At 39.2% G+C, this 20,916-nt stretch overlaps 1 protein-coding gene across 3 annotated transcripts in view; it reads left to right on the plus strand.

Annotated features, from left to right (window-relative positions):
- Positions 1-20,916, plus strand: part of HECW2 (HECT, C2 and WW domain containing E3 ubiquitin protein ligase 2) — a 108,750-nt gene that overhangs the window by 23,361 nt on the left and 64,473 nt on the right. For 2 of the 3 annotated variants that reach the window (XR_006179591.1, XM_042874518.1), the window contains exons 2-3: positions 8,034-8,141; positions 17,933-18,027. Coding sequence is in view for 2 of the 3 variants with exons in the window: in XM_042874518.1 (XP_042730452.1) it covers positions 8,034-8,141; positions 17,933-18,027 (203 nt within the window). In the remaining variant the exon portion in view is untranslated. Of the gene's footprint in view, positions 1-1,078; positions 1,422-8,033; positions 8,142-17,932; positions 18,028-20,916 lie in introns of those variants that run through there. The other variant, XM_042874520.1, reaches the window with a different exon arrangement.

Consider the following 20,916-nt stretch of genomic DNA (forward strand, 5'->3'; position numbering starts at 1 on the left):
AGTCATGGGGGACACTCAAAGAGATGCAACCAGATTGCCCAAGGGCTTCCCTCCTCTCGCCTTTTTGGGGGGTTGCTTTGTGGGTGTTTGAAGCTTTGCAGCCGCTGAGCCTGCAACAGTTGTAAATTTCTTTTGCAATAGCCTGCTTCTGGTGTTCTCTCCCCTTTTGTTCCCTTGAGGTGCTCACAGGAACATGAAATATGAGAGCAGCTTTCAGTTCGGTATTAGCACAAAGTCTGTCTTAATTTCTGGGACTGGAAACATTTGTTGTAAAGTCTTCAAGCTGAGCAGAAGTATTCACGTGTTATTTTTCTTGCTGTGTTTTTGGTTGCCCAGTTTCCGCTTGGGAAAAATGAAATTTGCTTCAGAGCTTTAACATAGTGCTCCATGAACATCTTATTGCACAAAATGCTGAAAAGGGCTCTGTCTCCAGACATCTGGGCATCTGCTGCAGTGCTTGAACCCTACTTCTAAAACGGCCTCAAAATGCCCTGTCTGTTAGTGTGGTACTGGGGCTGCTTTGGCCCAGTCTGTGTCCTTGCTGTGAGCAGAAGGAGCTGCTGGCATCCACCAGGAAGGAAGGTTGGGGCAGTCAGAGTATTTGGCACAGAGGAGCCTTGTCCCAGCCCTGTGGCGTCTACCAGCCTGCAAGAGGAGAAGCAGGAATGGTGGTGCTTGGCCACCTGCTTGTCTTCCTGCTCAGAGGGCTCAGTGGGCAGTTATCCTGGGCTGAGGGTAGCTTCACCCCAGCTGCTGTCACAAGCAGTCTGCTCTTCTTGAAAATACCTGGATTGTAGGGCAAGTGAAGTACCAAGTAAGTGCAGACCTGCACTTCTGTGGGCTCCTGCTGCTTTCGTCACCATGCCAGCCTTGTTGTCGCCTCTCCCCGTTGGATGGACTGTAGTCTGTGCTTTGGTATCCTCCCATGGAAAAGGCAAGGAAGGAAGTGCCGGGAGGATGGGGTTTTTGCTTCCTGTACCCTCCGGATGGGAGTGGCTACAAATAGCTTTGCTGGAAGGACATAATACTTGACGCATTCTAACATTGGCTATTTGAACCCAGATAAACCCTTGATTAAAGGGGAAGATGCAGGCAGTTGCGTGTAACTGCTAGAAACTGCCTGGGAGTTTGCAGCCATTCTTCTGCAATCTTCTCCTTAAAATGACGGGGGAGGAAGAGAGAGCAGAGAAGCAGCCTGACAAGCAGTGACTGTGCATCAGTGTTAATGCAGAGCTGAATTGTCCAGAGCCGAGCTGCACAACCTGGCCCCAAAAGGCAAATTCTGTAGAAAATATTGTTTGTGATTGGAAACAAGTGCGGCTTTTAGGATCCACTGATCTTTTTTAATTCTCCAGTTTGTTAATTGGATTCATATGGAGGAATGCAGTTTAGGATCCTCAGATACCCTCTGGAACGGCCAGGTAAGGAGGCTAGAAGGTGCTTCAAAGTATTGATCTAATTTCATCATTGTGTTGCATACACTAGTGCTGTCTTCTCTGAAAAATCCTCTGGTTCCTGTAGAAAGGTTGTGAGTTGTTGGCTGTCTGACACTGGGACTTAAATGAATATTGCAGACTAAAAGCTGTATACATGGAGTTAACATTTGGTCATGGAACAGTAACTGTATTTTAAATGGGTTGCTAAAATGTGATTTATTCTAATAATGGTTTGCAACAAACACTCTGCTTGCAAGTGCTAATTTGCTTACTGACTTTACAGAAAGGGAGTGAGGCCTCAGGTGATACAAACTTTTCTTCTTCTTTAAATGTGTCCATTGAAATAATTAGAGAGTGTCAAAGTGAAAATATTGCACAAAATCTAGTGTTATAAACTTGTACTCAGTCAGTTGCTTAAGATACACAGTACTCTCTTTTATAGCATTGTTAGCTTTACATTTTTTTGACTGTCTGTTTTATTCCTTGCTCACACGTGGAACCACCTGCTCACAACAAAAAGTGGAGTGCACTTAGTGGCAGCAGGGTTGAGATTTTGGAAGTCATGCAGTAACATGCATCTAAATCAGGCTTCTGTTTTACACAGAAAGTGCCATCATAGAAATGTCCCGATGCTTGGCTCAAAATTCAGTTCAGAATTATTCTCCAGTGCAGGTTAACTACAATCCTGTTACTTTTAGAGGCTGATATAGTATAGATATATACTAGATAGATATAGTGAAATAGCTAATGGCTGATAATTTAAAACAGTATGTTTAAGAGAGAAACTGGTATCAGTGAATCTCAGCTTAAGACAAAACTATACTTAGTCTTTCTATCCGTAAGCCTGCAGCTCCCATACTGCGCACAGTAAGAGAATATCTGACAAGAGAAATAATGTTTAGAATTATGCTTTATAAGTATCAGTAGGCTGAATGTACACACACACCCTTGCTAACTCATCATTTTCAGTGTCCAAGGATGTATTAAAATTAACCTGAAATGCTAAGGGGTCAAATTTTGACGATCAGAACTTCATTTTTAAAATTAAGAATATATAATACCAGCATTTGAAAAGGTTTTACATAAAATATCTTCCAGAAAGGCATAAAAAAAACAGAGCTTAGAAGGTAAATCTCAAATAAGATTTCCACAGAATTATGTTGGGATACAATAGTGTTACCAAAATGATTGATCTCTTCTGAGCTGAGCTGCATGGATTTCAAGAGCAATGAATTAGAAGACTCATATACAATACTGAAATACAAAAAATGCATAATTGTGTATAATTAAATCCTCTCAGTTATATTCTGAATTTCCTTCCCTCTGAGCTCTGCATTAAAGCATCTATAAGTATCACAGGATTACAGAATCGCAGGGGTTGGAAGGGGCCTTGAGATCGGGTCCAACTCGCTGCTAAAGCAGGTGCTGTACAATAGATTACACGGGTAGGTGTCCAGCTGGATCATGAGTAACTCTGTAGGAGGAGGCTCTGCAACCTCACTGGGCAGCCTATTCCAGTGATCCATCACCCTTACCGTGAAGAAATTATTCCACATGTTAGTATGGAACTTCCTATATTCAAGTTCTAGGCCATTACTCCTTGTCCTTTCTCTATGCACTGCCAAGAAGAGCCTGGCTTCATCCATTTGCCTTCCACCTCTGTTTAGATAGTTATAAATGTTTATCAGATCTTTTCTCAGTCTTCTTTTCCCCAGGCTGAACAGACTCAGTTTACTCAGCCTTTCCTCATGCATGAGATGCTGCAGGCCTTTAATTATCTTTGTTACCCTCTGCTGGACTCCTTCTAGGAGATCCCAGTCTTTTTTGAACTGGGAGCCCAGAACTGGATCTGTTAGTCTGAATATGGCCTCAGCAGGGCAGAATAGAGGGGGAGAATTGCCTCCCTTGACATGCTGGCCACGCTTTTTAATGCACCCCAGGACACCATTAGTCTTGTTGGCAAACTGCTTGCTTATGGCCAACCTGTTGTCTATGAGGACCCCCAGGTCCTTCTCTGCAGAGCTCCTCTCCAGTGGATTATCCCCTCACCTGTACGGATGCATTGTGATTGTTAAAGTATGTTGCAGAGACCAAACAATCACTGTAGGGAACAATTTTTTTCTTCCTCTATGATAAATGCAAGATACTTCCACAGTAGAAGTTTGTTAATTCCATAATTTTCAATTTTTTTTTTTTTTTTTTGTGTAGAATAAAAATCCTCTGTTTTTATGGAGACAAGCCTTTTGTCTACTCTACTAGTGACCATATGAGCTGGGGCGAGAAGTGAGCATTGGTTTGCACCTGAGCAGTCTGTGCACTGGGCTCTCAGGCTAGCTTTAGTGACCATGAGTAGCAATTCTTCCTTTTTAACTTGTTTTGTTTTCGAAGACTGGTATCTGTTTTATTTATTTGTTAGTTTGAACTATACAAAGTGTCACTCTGTGGTGATGTGTTTCAGATAGAAATCTTTTTTTAGAAATAGTGAAAAACCTTCTTCCTTACACAACAATATCAAAAAATATCAGAAATTGTGAGACACAAAGAACAAAATGTAAACTGCACAGAAGTCTCCTGTCTTATACTTTTGCATAAGGTACTTCAGATACTTCAGCAGGGCTTTCTGTGCTGTCTCTCATAACATACATTTGCGTAGACAGACTGATGGAATGCAGGCTAAATAGGTGGGTAACGAGGTAGGCTGACAACTGGATCAGCTGCTATTAGACATCCTGGAAGATAGGACAAATCCTCAGCAAGCTTGCAGATGGGACGAAACTGGCAAGAACTGCCCGTTCCTGATAAACTGATAAAGCAGCTAGTTGTGCTGCCGTTCAGGTGGACCTCGAGAGGATGGAGAAATGAGTGAGCAAGAGGGTCATGACCAAGTCTTTCAACCCCTGACACCAGTCAGTATGAAGCTGACTGCCTGCAAAGCAGCTTTCAGAAAAAGACTTGGAGGTCCTTCTGAGCAAGTCAAACAGGAGCCAGAGGTGCATCCTTGCAATGAAGCTGTCTGCTGACATCTGGGGCTGTGTTAGAAAGTGATAAGAAATGGTCCTAACTGTCTGCTGTACATGAGTGGAGCCACATGTCCTGTCATGAATGTACAGGATCTTCTTGTGGCTCTTACTCTCGCATTGAGTGGCATTCTGTTGTGCAAACTCATTATGTTAAAATGATCCCTTCTTCTTTCATTGAGATGTTCAGTACTTGTATATAGCTTTGCACTTAATATAGCCTTACTGAATTGGGAATGTTACACGTACTGTTGGTACCTTATATACCTTAAGTGGTTTTGTAAAGATGGCGAGTCCTAAAAGAGAAAACATTATTACTTTGAACATTTTTGCTGCACAGTGATTTCAAAGAGCACTGGGCAGTGTAGAGTCCACTAGAGTGTAGAGATATTTATTATTATGACCCACTTTTCATTGCAGAGCATCATAAATTTTCCCGTTTACTCATTTTTACAAGGCTTGCAATATGGTGAGAAATCAGATACTTTCTGTAATATTTTGTGTTTATAGAAGATAAAATGATGCTGTAGGTCTTCCTTTGTTCTGTTTCTTTCAGAACCGTAGATCAACTTGACAAGATACCAGTGCAGAAGGACAGTATTTTTTTTTTGGGTATTTCATGTTCTGGGAAGAGATATTTATATCTACTCTCTGGCCCAGATTCTAGAATAGCAGCCAGTTTCACAAACAGCAACAATTACCAGCTAAAAGGGGACCAGAATGTCTTGGAGTTGAGGATCCCTGGGGAATATATGTAGGTTTTTGAGAAGAGGAGTGATGAAGTAGTGGTAATTTTGGCATTCTGCTTTTTGTGCTCTCAAACACTTCTGTCTTCCCTCCAACTCCCCTCCACACACACATCTGAGTGTTGCTGAGGCTTATCACAGCTGAACCTTTTTATTGCAGTTGTTGATAGGCAAATTTCTGCACTATTGTCTGCTTCAGTGTTATCATGCTATTTGATTTCTTTTTGCTGTTTCGTTCCTTTCTTTAAAATCCACGTACTGAGCTCTGAAGTTATTTTTCCATATACATAACAAAATAACAAAATTTTTCTCTCTATGTGAATAACTTCATGCGAGTAGAAAGAATCAGCTGTTTCAGGAGAAAATCAAAGTTGTCCAAAATAAATTTTGTAATCTGAGTAGATTGCTGTCAGGCAGAGACCTGTTAGCATTTTTCATCCATCCATCTCCACCACCTTCTGTTGCAATGGCAGTGTGCCTGTGGGCAGAGCATCAATGATTTACTCTTCATTACTGCAAAGGAGACTATTTCTGGATAGAAGAACTGAAAATTCAGAAGTGTTAAATTGTATTAATGAAGTTGTTAGTAAATGTGCTGCCTTGTAACAATCAGCTCAGCATTTATGCTTGGCTTGCATGTTCTTCATGCAGGACCTTTTCTGAACTTCACTGATGTCCCTGTAAAGATTTCTGTTGACTTTAGTTACCGATTTTAAAAGACCAGGAACAAATGCTTGTAGCTGAAGCGTTGGAAGTCTTGCTATTAAGTGCTTATTTCATGCCTTCAAACTTTCTGGATTTGTTAAAAAAATATTCAAATAGTCTTTTATTTACTTAGACGTACTGAGGACACTGAATAATTTAATACTGCTTGTATTGGAAGTATCCTTGGAATTTTCTAAGAATCTGTTTGCTTTTGGTAGTGAAGTGTAGTTTGTGAACCAAAAGAGATACTAATGGAAATATGCTAGACGTTAAACTGGCACTCAGGGGAAGCATGAGATATGTCCGTGGAAGAAAATAGTGGGACCTCGGGTTAGAAAGGCACATTCAAAAGAAGAAACTAACAAGAAAACCAACCCAGAAACAAGCAAACAAAACCCAACCAGCTCAACATCATATTGCTTGCTTACATACAGAGATCTTTGAGGCTCCTGAGATGCTTTACAGGCTGTACTTCTAGAATTTCTCTATCTTTGAGGAAAATAAATATGTGGATAAGATGCAGCTTTCTTTGCTCTTTTTTTTTTTTTTTTTTTTCAGTAATGAAGATAATCATGCATGCTATAAATTTTTATTGTCTGTGTGCTTGCTTTTATGATGCGTGCAGTTTCCTCATGGAAAGTTAAACCTGATGGTATTGGAGTCGGCTGAGGATAGAGATTGTCCAGCTGCGCTGTGGCCTCACCTCCTCACCGCCCAGCACAGTTTGGGTGCTGCAACATAAGAAGGGCATGTAGCTATTAGAGAGCATCCAAAGGAGGGCTACAAAAGAGAAGGGTCTGAGGACGGGGTGTGTGAGCAGTTGAGGTGGATCAGGTGGGGGTTAGGGAGGGCTTCTGCCCCAGACTGTATTTTTAAGTCAAGAGTAACAAGGCTGCGTTCTTGATTATTCTTTCATAAATAGTGTATGGTTTTCTGAAATGTAGGTGACAGCTCTTTAGTTTTATTTATGTGGGACTTCTTTTCTAAGAAACTGGGCTTGATTGGATAAGAGCTTCCTGAACAGAGCTACAGGAGCCTTAAGTTTTTGGTGAAATCTTTTTAAGATTGCAGAATGCATTCAAATTTGTGTTATAAAACAAATTTATGTACTTATTTTTTAAGAGTCAGGGTTATTACGTGCCACTGAAGAAAGGAGGATCTTGTACTTGAGGCAGGAGGTATATTTATATGATTAAGAAGTGACTTCATAAGCACACTTTGAACATGTTATGATGCCTACTTCCAAAGAACTTCCTGTATGAAAGAAGTTGTATTTATGTCAGCTTCCTCTGGGTCATCCTAACCTTTGTGCCCTTTCAAGAGCTTCTCCCTCTGTTTGTGTTTCATTCAAACAGCATTCTGAGTTTCTGAACACAGGCTGGTAAGTAAAAACAAACCCCGTGACCTGTTTTTGTTTGTTATGACAAAAACATTTCTTAAGGAGGAGAAAATACCAATACTGCTGAACTGATCTTCAGAGACTTACTGTTTGCATCTCAGTTTTCCTCTTTGGAATTTATTTCTTTCATTTTTTTCACTCATTTGTGTTTTTGGCTTATTAAGTGACGCACTTTGCCTTTAGGACTTAATTCACTAGTACGTAATAATGCTGGCTGGGAAATTGAATGTGCCATATTTTTTGGTGTATGTATAAAAATATTCTCTCCAGATGTCAAAATGTAGGAATACTTCAAAAAGTGAAGCAAGTTCTGATACCTGTACATCACTGCTAAGGAGCAAGTGCCAGATTTTCACAGCACAGAATGAGACCATCATATAAAATGGTGTTGCAGCTCCATGATGAAGTTGCAATCAACTATACATTCCCGTCAGCCTGTCTATTTGAGGAGGAGAAGTTTTGGAATTTAATGCTTTATCTTGGCAGTTTGCCTCTAAAAGAAAACCGTATATTTACTTTGACTCTGTATGTCTGTTAAGTCTGCATAAAGTGATCTATCTACTGTAAGAGAAGCCATGCATCTTTTCTTTGTTAGCTTAACCTTTTTTTTCTTTCTTTTTTTCCCTCATATGTTTTTGTTTCTGGGCTTCTCAAACTAAACAAGAAAATAAAAAACCACCCTGCTTTTATAAATGCTACATGGCAATGTGTATATTTTTTCCTCTTACAGATGAGAACTCTCCAGCCAATTTCTGGGATTCCAAGAATCGGGGAGTGACTGGCACTCAAAAAGGACAAATTGTATGGCGAATTGAACCTGGTCCCTATTTTATGGAATGTGAGTACCTACTTATCCAGTGGGCAAGCATGCCAATTATGTCAAGGCAAACCTGCAGGATTGCACTTGATAGCCATTTTGTCAAACTCTAACAAACCTAAGGGATTGATTGTATTTCTCTTAGTAGCATATTTTTCAATGTGTTTGCTACACATCACAAGAAGTGTATTACACAAAAAAAGTCGTGCAAATATTGACTAAAAAAAAAAATAGTTGAGTTCTGAGGTGCATTTGTATTTTAGGGATGTTCTTGGACAGTGTACTTCAAGAGAACAAAAAGTTGCCTTGTTCAATATTGTGTAGTATATAAGCAGTGAAAGATGGAGTCCCCTCCCAGGAATTTTAAAGTTTCAGCTGGACAAGACATTAATTGTAAATGGACATGAAGAAAAGGATAATGAGGTGGCAGTCTTTGCTCATGTTTGTTAGCATTAACGTTAGATTTATTGCTGGGAGTTGCCAGCCTTCTGTCCTGTTGCATTAGGATGTCTCAGCTGAAGTTTCATTATGCTGGGAAATTCATTGGGCGGTTTTGAAATATCGAATCTTAGTGTGACTGAAATAAACAAATCTCCAGCAGAGTTCTGCAGCAATTCTTGGTAGCGAAGGTTCAAATCAGAGTGCTAAGCCACTTCATTAGATTACAAGGACTTGCAGTAAGCTAAGCTGCTCTGTTATATGCTTTTTTAATTTAATTTAATTTAATTTTTTTTGCTTTTTAATGAAATATTGTTATTTTACTATGTGATCCACTTAGGAAATCGGATTCTTTAATTCTAGGATGTTGTATATGAGTTTGTTGAAAACCCTGATAAGTGTGGCATCAAAGTGGCAATCAGTCCCAAAAGAGCTGTGAGTTGTTCTACCACCTGTTTAGCCTCACAGCAATGTCTTCCTTCATAAATTAGAATATATATATATATACACCCACTCTGATATCGTACACTGTAGTGCTTCTAACTGTAAATCTTGGCAGAATTTTCTCTTCTCATTGACTGATACACAGCAATACATGTGTTTCTAAAGACGTTGGGCCTCGCCCCCTCTACTATAAATAATTATTAAGAGTATTTATTTCTAGAAGCCATCAGTGAATCTTGCCGACTTAAATCTATGCATCACACAACATATATATTTTAACAAGAAAGAAAGAGCTTTAATCAAATATAATAGGATAAAATCAAAATAGGATTTTGCTACAGAAGAAAATGGTTGAACTGAAGATAAAGTTCAAGAAGATGTGCAGATAGCCATAATATAGACAGATGACATTCTCACTACACTGGCATGTACATACCTCTAAAGGCTGAAATGTAGCCCTGCAAGCTCTGGATCCTCAGGTTTCTTTCTCTCAGTCACACTCTGTATAATCATACAGTACTCTCCAATATGTATATGCGGCTGGTAGTAGAAGAAAACAATTCAATATACGGAATGAACAATTTCTCTCATACCAATGAAATTAAAAAAAAAAAAAAAGCCTATAGGCCTAATTGCCTATCTTACCCATAATGTGAGATCTCTGCAGGGCAAAGTGCAGAGGATGGCAGCCTCGCTAACAGGCCATATCCAACTAAACTGTACGTAGCAGGAGTATTTCCATTTTAATTGCATTAATGTTAATCCGTGTGAGTCAGCTGGATTGGGCCTTAGACTCTCTGGAATGCTCAGACTTGTACCTTATAGGAAAAGCATCTTTCACCTTAATTTAGGAAGCTCTTTTTCTATGGGGATCATTTTAAACTTCTGAACAGTTTCACTGAAGTCTGTGGAATTTTTGCTTATGTTTACAGTTAAGCCTTGTTCTAGCTTTTGTCCTGAATTTTATGTTGTTATGTATCTGTGGTCCTCTAACTGAGTTTTTCAGTCATTTGGTTTATTCCTTATAAATCTCCCCATGGATTTGGTATCTCCTATTTCCCAAGCAGATGACTTGTAAACACACAGCTTGCTATCTCCTCTATTCAAATCAGAAGCCCACAGAAAGGAGGGCGGGGAGGATCTCATCATCTTCATACTAAAAACAGGCATTAATTCCCCCCGAAGCACCCTAAATTAGCCAAACAAGGATGATCAAAGAAAGCTCTTACATGCTTTAGACAAAAAGTGACATTAAAAAATCCACAGACTCTATGCAGAGGAGAGAATCAAAGGAATCGACATTGAAATAATTAGATGAAGCTAATATATTCCCAAAATGCAAGCAGCCTCTGAGGGGAACGATTGAGGAGTGGGGAAGGAAAAGAGTATGCAAAAAGGAAGGAAAATAAGTTCCAAGTCCAGCTCAACGTCAAAAGCAGCTGGTGTCCTTAAGCTGTCACCTCTAGAGAAAGTGACTGGCTCTGGACTGCAGAGCAGGCTCTCTTTCTTTTGCCTAGGAATGGAGCAAAAGTGCACTGTGAGCATGAAAAGGATCTCTTGCTTTAGAGACTCGACAAGGTGAATCTGAGTATCAGTGTGCCTGAGATGCTGTTTCCTTACATAACAGATGTGACTTAAAAACTTTATGCTTTGAGGTTTGCTTAAATGTGGTGAAGGGAAAACAGTGACTCACCAGATTGCTACCTCATGTTGTTTGCTGTATCAACTACAGGAGGATCGCTAGAAGTGACCACAGCTCTGCAAACAGTTTTTTTCCTTCTCTGGTGAAATGAAAGGGCAAGTTCAAGGTGTGTTACTATGAATTGGTAGCAATAGTGGGAATGTGCAACACGGCTTGTCTTCGTATGCATTTGGTGTGGTCATCTGATATTTATCATGACATTAGACTCAAGACTGTTATTGTCTAGTGCAGGAGAGGCTGCAATTGCTCCTTGAGTGCTGATAACATGATGGAGTTTCTCTGGGTGCTCTCTTTTGGTGTGTTGGGACAGAGGTGATGGCATTCCTTACAGAGAACAGAGCTAGCAGAAAGAGTGAAGTGACTTGTGGTGATAGAAAAAACCTTGGTGATAGAAAAAACATTTGAAAGGAGGCTTGAGTTTTCTGCAGAATAGCTGATACAAGCTGCTGCAAGCTGCTGCTCATTTAGAAACTGCAGCTTCTAAGTCTGCAATATGGGCAACAAGGACTGGTTGTATTGAAAGTGCTGCAGGAGGGGCATTCAGTATAGTACAGTCACTGCTGGGCAACAATTAAGTTCAGTGCTTATGAGTCTCCGCAGGTGCAAAGTTCCTGGGAGTTAAAATCTGCAGATGTCCTAGTAGGTAAAATAGGCCAGGGCCTATTTTTGGTTGCTGGGAGCAAGGAGCACAGTATGACTTGTGCCCATACAGCCCCAGCAGCCGGGACAGAAGTGTCAAAGGTGCTCGATGACTGTTGTGTGCTATGGTTGTTTTTCTGCTGGTATTTTAATTCATACCATAATCCTGCTCACTTTATAGTATGGGCATGGGCTAAGAGCCTCCTTTAAGTCTGGGTTTCCTGGATTGAGCCGTGGAGTCATACTGACTTAAATTTGTCAGTTATAGCTGAGGTCTCATGTGTATTAATTACAGTATCCACAAGAAACACCTTCACCTTCTTTATTTGCAGTGTAATGTGTTTGTTGTTATTTATAGCATTTGATGTCATAGTCATTACTGTGAATATAAATAAGCATATCGATTTGCATATATTTTCTTCACATCTTGAACAATAACTCATAGTGGCAGCTGTTGGGATTTATCCACACACTGCCGGTCTCATCACATCAATCATGTTCCAGATCACTCTTGGGATGTTTGAGGTTAAATCCCTTCTGGTGCCACACTGCAATGCTCAGATGCGGTAACTGCACAGACTGTTTCTATTTTGTCCTTAAAATCTCAGTTTTGTGGCATGACTCTGAGATATATTCAGAAAGTGTGGTGGTAATACGTGTGTTTGCATTACACTGGCATCAGGTTACAACTGAAGCTTTATATAGTTCTCTGTATTTAGTCCTTATTTCAGTGAAACTAAGTTTTATAAAAATGGGGAATGGAGACTGAAGCTTGATGTAATTTGCAGTTAGCAGAGTGAACTCCCAGCCCTCTTTTTTTATTTGAAAATACTAAGGGAGACTGAAACAAACCAAATGGGCTTTGTAATTGAACTTGATGTACTTTCAGTTTTTAAAGGTGCTTTAGTGAAGAGTTATTGTCTGGCAGAGATAGGAGCACAGTTCCATATTCTGACCAAAACATTGGTCAGTGGTCAGTGTTAATGAGTATTCTAGTAAAATAAAATCATTACTTTTACCCAGCATACATGTTTTGAGCATTCAATTTAAATTGTAAAGGTCATATTTTTCTGATGTGGAAGCCTGGGTCTGGTGGCACTGTGTAACCAGCACCCTCTCAGTAGTCTGACTGGGCTGTTTCTCATGGTTATTGTTGCTGCCCTATTTATAAACATTTTCACCAAGTTAGAAATACTTTTTATTATACTTCTGCAATTTATATCTGTTGTTTCCTAGCAGTTATTTTTGAATGTAACAATTGAAATAGGATCATCTCTTGTGGTTTTTTGCAATTTATGACAAGCCTTGTTAGCTTGCTTAAGAGCATAATACCCGAAGTGTTTTATTATAAAGGTTAGATTATAATTAAACACTTGGCCAAAATGGAATGTAATATTCAGTGCTCATGGCTGTAAATAAGTGTCTCAGAGTTGCAGGAAAGTGAGTGCAGGCCAGGTCCATAGGCTGTTGCTTCAACAGATCTTGCTTTGCAGCTGCCTTTGAAGCAGTTTAAGTGGATAGAGACCAGAGGACAGAAATATGATACTGATACTTATACTAGTTTAGCTAAAAAGCTCTGTGTAGTTCTGTTTTGGTCAGTTTTGAGGTCAGTTTTCAGTCTTTTTCATTCCTTCTGTAAAATAATCTGGTGTACCAGGAAGTCTATTTCTGCACATGTTCTGCTGCTCTCCTGTTTGCTGTCAGGAGTAGTCAAAAAGGTTCTTGCTTAAAATGATGCAGAGGAAAGAACATGTAGTATTTGATCAAGAAGGTTGTGTTCACTGCAGTCACGCTAAGGAAAACAAATTCAACTGACAGGATGTGCAAAACACTTCTAAATTTCTACACTTCTAACACTTCTAAATTCCTACAGTTGGCCATTGGGTAGATATGTTCAGCTGGGAAAAAATAGGGTTTAACTCAATGCTTTTTCCCTGACTTAGCTCTCCCTTTATGCATTTGTAAAGGCTGAATATGATTGGCTCCATTTGTTCCAGAGCCAGAATTTTCTTAAATGTTTTGGAAAACATGTTTCCATGCTTTCTGGGGAAATTCTCCCAATTCTTATTGAGTGTTTGAGGATATGTATTCGGATCTACAGAGAGCCATAGGTTCAGGTGTGTGATTCTTGCATTGAGCTGCCTTGTCCGGGAGCTGGGGTGCATTGAGCTGCCTCGTCTGGGAGCTGGGCAGCTTCTGTGCAGTTGGCAGGGAGCATCAGACTGCTGCAACCCTGTGAGGATTTCCCTTAGCTTTCAGAGGTGTGTCTGCCATCCCCTCTCAGTGGAGTGTGTGATGACCTCAGCTCTGGTACAGAAGTTTCAGTTGGGTAGGGACCTAGGGGTATTAATTTGGTTGATGGCATGAGGCACAAGGTATGTTTCCAGCCATCTGGCGGTTGCCTCCACCATTGTAAGCACATGACGTTTGCCATGGTGAGCTTGTGGGAGTGTGATATTATCCCACCTCCCTGTAATTATATTTGTGCTACCATCCTCTGTACCAAAGAGGTTTTATCTGCTTGGCTTGCTTAATTACAGCATGTTTCACATTCATGGATAACTGATGTGGTAGTATCTATAGTCAAGACCACCTCCTGATCCTGAACAAACTGTTCTCTAAATGAGTATTTTTATTTTCCTGAAAGATTGGTCTCCTGGAAATAATATGTTCTTCTAGAATTACACTTGTGTTTATGTACTCCAAATTCCTGTATTCTGTGTATCTTTTTATCCTAAAGCATTTTTTTGTTAGTCAAAGATAAAGGCCAAAAACGCATAGATAAAGTGAGGGGCTTTGGAGGATTACTGATGTTTTAAAGGCAAACTATTACTTGTTATAAACTGATCTCTGTATTATTGAAGAGACAAGAGTGCATGGTCCGTAGAGGGAAGCCCAGAATTATAATTTCATGCAGGAGTTCTTTTGAAATTTAAATATCACTGTTTGAGTCCCAGAAACCTGTTTATTCCAGAATTTTTATATAATGGTTCTGAGCTATAAAACTGTGGTTACTGAATGATAACAACTACTGGCTTTTAAAAGAAGAGGATTACGGTCTTATGGAGCGTTCAGATTAATTAACACGTGCCACTACTTACTTGACTACTTGCGATTCTTTCAAACACTCACAGATACCCCAATTTCACTCTGTCCTATTTTTAAATGAAGAGGAAATGTCTGGTGGCTGTAGGAATTCCTTGCGGTCTGTGTGATGTCTGGAGAAACGTCAGAGACAATGGGACGTGTGTGGCAGCAAGAACACACTGCTAGGTACAGTCACTTTTTCCCATGGATGAAAGTACTATTTGTTCTGTGAGGCTGCAGATTCCTTGAATCAAGCACACAGCTGACAGTATATGGTCAGGTACCGGCATCTTCTCTTTGCATTTACTTCTGCTACATTTTTCAGTACAGAACTCAATTAAGGCAAGCTGATAAACATGTCTGGGAAAGAAAAGAAATAAAAGAGCAAATTTTCAACTTAAAGGAAACATTTTCAAACCAATTGGCAGACTGAAAGAAAATAGAAAAACTTTGTAGGTGATGTAAGCTATTGTGCCTTTTATACAGATATATTTATATGGAACACATATACTTATACACATATATTTATATGGAACAGTTGAGAGGAAGCCTCAATATTAGTATGTATTGAACTCAGCTTTCTCAATATTGAAGTCATACTTATAGAAATTTACTGTTTTGGAAGAGCTCTTTATATTCATAGGGCCTTATTTGTACACAATAGGTTGATGTATATTCTGTCAGGGGCAGGCACAGACATCTATTTTTAATGTATCTGGAGCACAGGAATCCTCTTGACATGAAGAACAAATATTCCAGTCACAGTTTTTCTTCTAACACAATGGAGAAAATGTCAAAGAGCAAGATCCTCAGCTGTTCCGAATTGGCACAATCCCTCTGAGATTTCTTTCTGTGTTATGTATTAATAGTAGTTTTAAAAATTATTAGTTATGAAGAAAAATCTACTTAGCTGTCTCTGGTCCTGTGAGGGAATTGTGTTCTTTCTGTGTGCAAGAAAAGATTTTGCAAACTTTTATTCACTTTAGCAATGTCTGTATGCATGTTCCAGGTGGCTGATTTTTCAGTTTCATGCTGAATTTCAAACACAGCTTCTCCTATGTTAATCCTATCACCCTATCGACACAGTGCTGACAGCACTTCTGCAGTTCCTATGTGTAGAGCTATATAAAGCCCAAACCATAGCAATGCTGCTTCTCCTGGGGAGTGAGAGAAGTCTCCAGATGTACGTTTAAGTGCTCTGCTTTTTCTAATCATTACAAGCAATTAGGCCTACAGGCTTTTTTTTTTTTTTTTTTTTTAATTTCATTGGTATGGGAGAAATTGTTCATTCCGTATATTGAATTGTTTTCTTCTACTACCAGCCGCATATACATATTGGAGAGTACTGTATGATTATACAGAGTGTGACTCTGAGAGAAAGAAATCTGAGGATCCAGAGCCTGCAGGGCTACATTTCAGCCTTTAGAGGTATGTACATGCCAGCGTAGTGAGAATGTGTAACAGATATCTGTCCATATTATGGCTATGTGCAGATAGAAGCAGCAGCTGATAACCTTTCTGCTGCTACCTTATTTTCCAGAGTGATGAACAGAGAGGAGGTAGTTGCATAGTCATTGGCAGCAGACTGAGGAAACTGCATCTCCAGAAACCCTCTGCAGATAAAGTTTGGGTCTCAATAAAGCTGAGCTTTGGAGTTGGAAAGCACCTGTGCAAGTTAGCAGTGCTTGCGCTGAAACCCCAGTTATGAGCTGGAAATCCTTGCGTGCCCATTTGGATGTAAACATTGTTCATACGTCAGTAGAATTTCTGAGTGTAGCACAGCCTACACATCTTGACTTACAATTTGTAGGCCTTATAGGCCTTTATAGGTGATTGGGAATCCTGCTTCTGTTTTGAATTTTACTGTGATGTTTGTAGCAAGTAGAGCAGGCTACACGATGGTGTTTTGACAGTGTGGGTGAACTCAGCTGTGAGGAGGGAGGGATCAGCAGCCCTCCACCACCTCAGTCCCCACTGGGCTGGGATACACGTGCTTGCCATTGAAGGCCAGCTTGGAGGTGCGTCCACTGTACTAGGAGGAAGAGTGTAAATGAATGCCAAGCTATAATCGCAGCAAATTAGAAATTAAAAATCCTTTTTGGTTGAAAAGATATGCAGAATGTATTTTAGTCCTTTTGAGTAGGGATAAATGGACCTTTTATCTTGCAGTGACAAAGAACCTCATCCCTCAAGGAATCATGCTGTATGTCTCAAAACTTTTTTTCAGTACACACAGTTTTGTATTTTAAGGCTACTGTCATACTGTTAAATTAAGTCAGAGAAATTCAAGTGCCAAGGCTTTCATGCACACCCCCTGGTCTGTCCAACCTGGTTGCTATAATTTGTACTTGCTGCCTGTGGCCATTTCTGTCTGTCTGTGATCATTTCTGTAACCAGGGGTAAACGTTCATTAACCTACAGAAGAGTTGTCCCAGCAGAGAAGGAAAATGGGGAGATTGTTCCAGACAGGGAAGGTCTTACAGGATCAAGGGCAGCTGTTCTGCTGCGTTGAAAGAATGCAGATGAACAGCAGTGGAGAGGTCAGGCTTCAGTGAAATGTAATACTTTTTTGTTTGCTGCAAAAGCAATTTAGCAGAACTTTATTCAATGGGACCAGAAACATGGTGAAACTCTCACCTTTTCTGTTTCAATATGAAGTGCTTCTAGCTTCCTTCAGATATGTATATCTTGAGACTTTGAAAGTCTGACAAGAGTTGTGCTAGTAGCACTGTCTTGGTAAGCCTTTTCCATAACTGAGTATTTTGAAATAACCAGAACTATAACCTGCATAATACACAAAGAGGAATTGACCAGACACTCTAATTTCCTGCTAAAGTATTTCTGAAAACAGATCATTGAATGATGGATTCAGCTCATATAGGATGAGCTTTCAAGAGCAAACTGAACAGTATGTTAATAGCTCTCCAAAATATAGTTGAAATTCAACTTCTGCTGGAATGTCAGAATATTTGTAGGGCTATCTCAGCATCAACTTGCCAAGAAACCTGTGACTAAAAGCTCTAAGGTATTTTTTGGACATATAAGCAGAGGAGCATCTGGCAAAACCATGAGAATAATTCCCCTTGTTCAACTTTGGTGAGCCTCATGCCAAGTACTGTGAGTAGTTGTGGAGTCCATAAGGCAACATTCATTTTGAAAAATGAAGGAAGAACAACAAAGAGCACAATAATGATCACAGGAGATGATCTAATCATTTATTTTCTCCTCTGTATCCTAAGAATCAACACAGAGGAAAAGCAGTTACCTTACAGCAAATAGAGTTGTATTACAGTCCATGGAATTATATCCTGAATCTGTATCCTGATTCTCTGCAGGTTAAAAGAAGACGTAGTTCATTTACAGTTATTGTGTGCTTCTACAGCAGATGTGACTCAGGCTGTGAACAGAAGTGAGCTATGACTCCGCGTGTGTGTTCCTTTCATTTTCTTTTGCCTAGTGTCAGTCACAAAGGACTTGATGTTATTTTTGTTTTCTTTTCCAGCTGAAATAAAGATCTGTTTTAAGTACTACCATGGTGTTAGTGGAGCCCTCCGAGCTACTACTCCATGTATCACTGTGAAAAACCCTGCTGTGATGGTAAGTTTAGCCTACTTATTCATTGTATTTGTGCAAGATACTAACTGCCAGACAAATGTATCAGTGTAAGTTCTCCTGTTTCACCATTAAGAGTGATTTTTGCTGTGGGGGTGGGGAAAAATATTGTGAGGCTGTAATCACCAAAATGAGGAAATACTTTTTTTGGTTTTGTATTTTTCTTTATAATTTTTTTTCATTATAAAATAACATTTTATTATATATAATATAAATATAAAATAATATAAAATAATATAATATAAAATAACATTTTATTATATATAACATTTAATAGAAACCACTGAAATTAACTGAAATTCTTTGTACAAAGAATTTGGTTTTCCTTGCTTTGAGTTTTAGCTGCCAGTTTGATTTAACACCGTTGCACTGGTTATCTAATTCAAACTGAATTCTTATCAGAAGCCTCTACTTCTTATTTGCTAATATTAAAAATCGAATTGTTACTGAGATAGCATTTATGAGTATTAAAAAAGAGGAAGACTGTACAAAACTCTGCTTTTGCAGAAATGGTTGAATTTTCGGAGTGCTTGTATACCACCAAAATTTAGATGATTCTCTGACTTTCAAGATTTGTTGTTGCCTTCTTACAATTTCATTATGAGACTTGTTTTGAAACACTAGAGGTTTTAAAGTAGTTTTTTTAGTGATGTGAATACCTGTTGAAAGAAGAGCATTCCAAACTTGTATCCAGGTGCATTTGATTGAAGTAATCATCTAATACACTTAAATATGAAGTTGACAGAAATTTTCACAGTGCATTTGATTCATTGATTTTAGCTACCAAAAATTTAATATCATATCTGCCAGGATGTTGTCTTGACAATTACTGCACTGAAGATACTATACAGCACAATTTAATCCACTTGATTGCTTCTAATTTGATATTGCACTTTTTCAGCATTGCATATTATATACAGGTGAATCTCATAGTGATATAATATCGTATGTACTCTCATGAACTTTGTCTCATTGTACTGAATGTTTTTTATTTCTCTTAGAATTACTGACCTAACTGATAGCATCACTTAATTGTTTTTCCTGTGAGCAGTATAGGCTCACAAGACATATGAACTCTTGATACTTTATAGAAGAAAGTGTGCATCTGAAAGTAGTGTAGCTTGTATCATTTCTGGATCTTGTTGTACAAGCCACCAGTGTTTTTTCAAGGATCATTACACAACAGGACATTTACTTGGAATTTACCAAAGATCTGTCTTTCTGAGTCAGTAGTCAGTCCTGTGAGGTTAACTTGCTGTCACTATTGGTTCTCCAAGTCGGGTCGAGGCATGCCCATTCTTTCTGGGTTTTTTTAAGTTGTGGTTAAGTTACCTGCTAAACTCAGATCTTGCTAAATTTTCACATTGCATGGTATGGTGGGAATTATGTTTCTGGTTTAATTCATACTAACGGCATATTAAGCCAGGAACGTTAGTCAGTCTTGTTTTGGGATAAGCAGTTAATGTTGTGCTATGTTCGTTTGAGCTAGTGAAAAATCAGGGCTCCTCCAGATGGTCAGTCTGGTCAGACTGAGCTTAACCTGTTGCACTTTTGATGCCCTCATAATTTTACTACCAGCTGTTGCTGCTGAAGTATCCTTATAAAGCCATTGGAGCAATGGTACTGCATGCTCAGTGATGAGATGACAGCATTCTGGTGAGAAATGCTTGTCCCTGAAAATGATGATGAATCACGACTGCAGTGATGTGATAGGGAAACGAGACGGGCTGGAGCCATGCAACTTCCTGCCATGGTCTGCTCCCTCATGAGACCTCTGAAGCCCATGAAGACATCAAACATGGATGTCATTGCGGTTCCTTTATCACTTTATTAACTTGACTGCTCTTATATGCTAAGTATTAGAATTTTGCAATGGAAGAAAATCCTCAGTCTCAGTTGCACCACACCACTCACTCTGATTTGCTTTTGTTCGCTGATCATTGTGAGAAGTATTTGAAAGATAATGATAATGCTAAAAGCAATATTGAAAGGACGTTTTTAGTGCTTTCTTCATGGATTGCACGTCTTGGTCCAGCAACCACTGCTCGAGAAATGCTTATCAGTCCTGTAGCTTCTAGTTTCGCTTTCAGACAATTCCTCAAGTGTTAAAAACTGCTTTATGTACTTCAACTTGTATGCACAGGTATACAACTTTGTATTCAGCTTACTTTGTTTGGTAGATCAGATGACTTCCTATTTTATCACACATATGCATTCCTAATGTAGTTCGGATGAAGCTTTTTCAGCAGACTGTGTAATCTCTTCTGTCTGGGACTGGGTGCACTGCCTATGGAAAGAGCCATTTGACTTTAAATATAGCTCTGTTGATGTTTTTATGTTAGATTATTCAGTTGGATGCACATCTCTGCCTTGAGACAAATTCTTCTGTCAATTGAAAGGACTGTTCAGTGGGTATAGCTATTTAGACATTAATACATGTGTTTTGAAGTAGTGCTTTATCTGGTCAGGGATTTCTGTAGAAACCAAACCTGAAAATCTGTGCAGTATGCGAGTAGCATTTAGATTACATTCATAGTTGTATATTTGATGCAATTCTCTGTTTAGAAAAACTTTCCATTCATAAGTCTGAAGGCTTTCTTTAGACTTTTTTCTCTTTTGCCATTTTTATTGCGAAGTAAATTGCCTTCCTGTGAAAAGTGACAAAAATTTTGCCTGCTGTCACTGACTAGCTTTCATACATATTACCAGTCCATACTGTTGATTTTATTTCACGGAAGTGAAACCAATAAGAAAATAGGGTTTCCCCTTCTGTGATTGATTGTTTGGAAGATATCAAGGGTGAGTTTATTAGCAACACTTAGCATAACTAATACGTGCTTTCCTAGAAATGGATGCTGCAGCTTTGTCTGTCCA

Source organism: Lagopus leucura, unplaced genomic scaffold, assembly GCF_019238085.1.
Source record: "Lagopus leucura isolate 7727_CA_CO unplaced genomic scaffold, USGS_WTPT01 Super-Scaffold_100012, whole genome shotgun sequence".
Classification (NCBI taxonomy): Eukaryota; Metazoa; Chordata; class Aves; order Galliformes; family Phasianidae; genus Lagopus; species Lagopus leucura.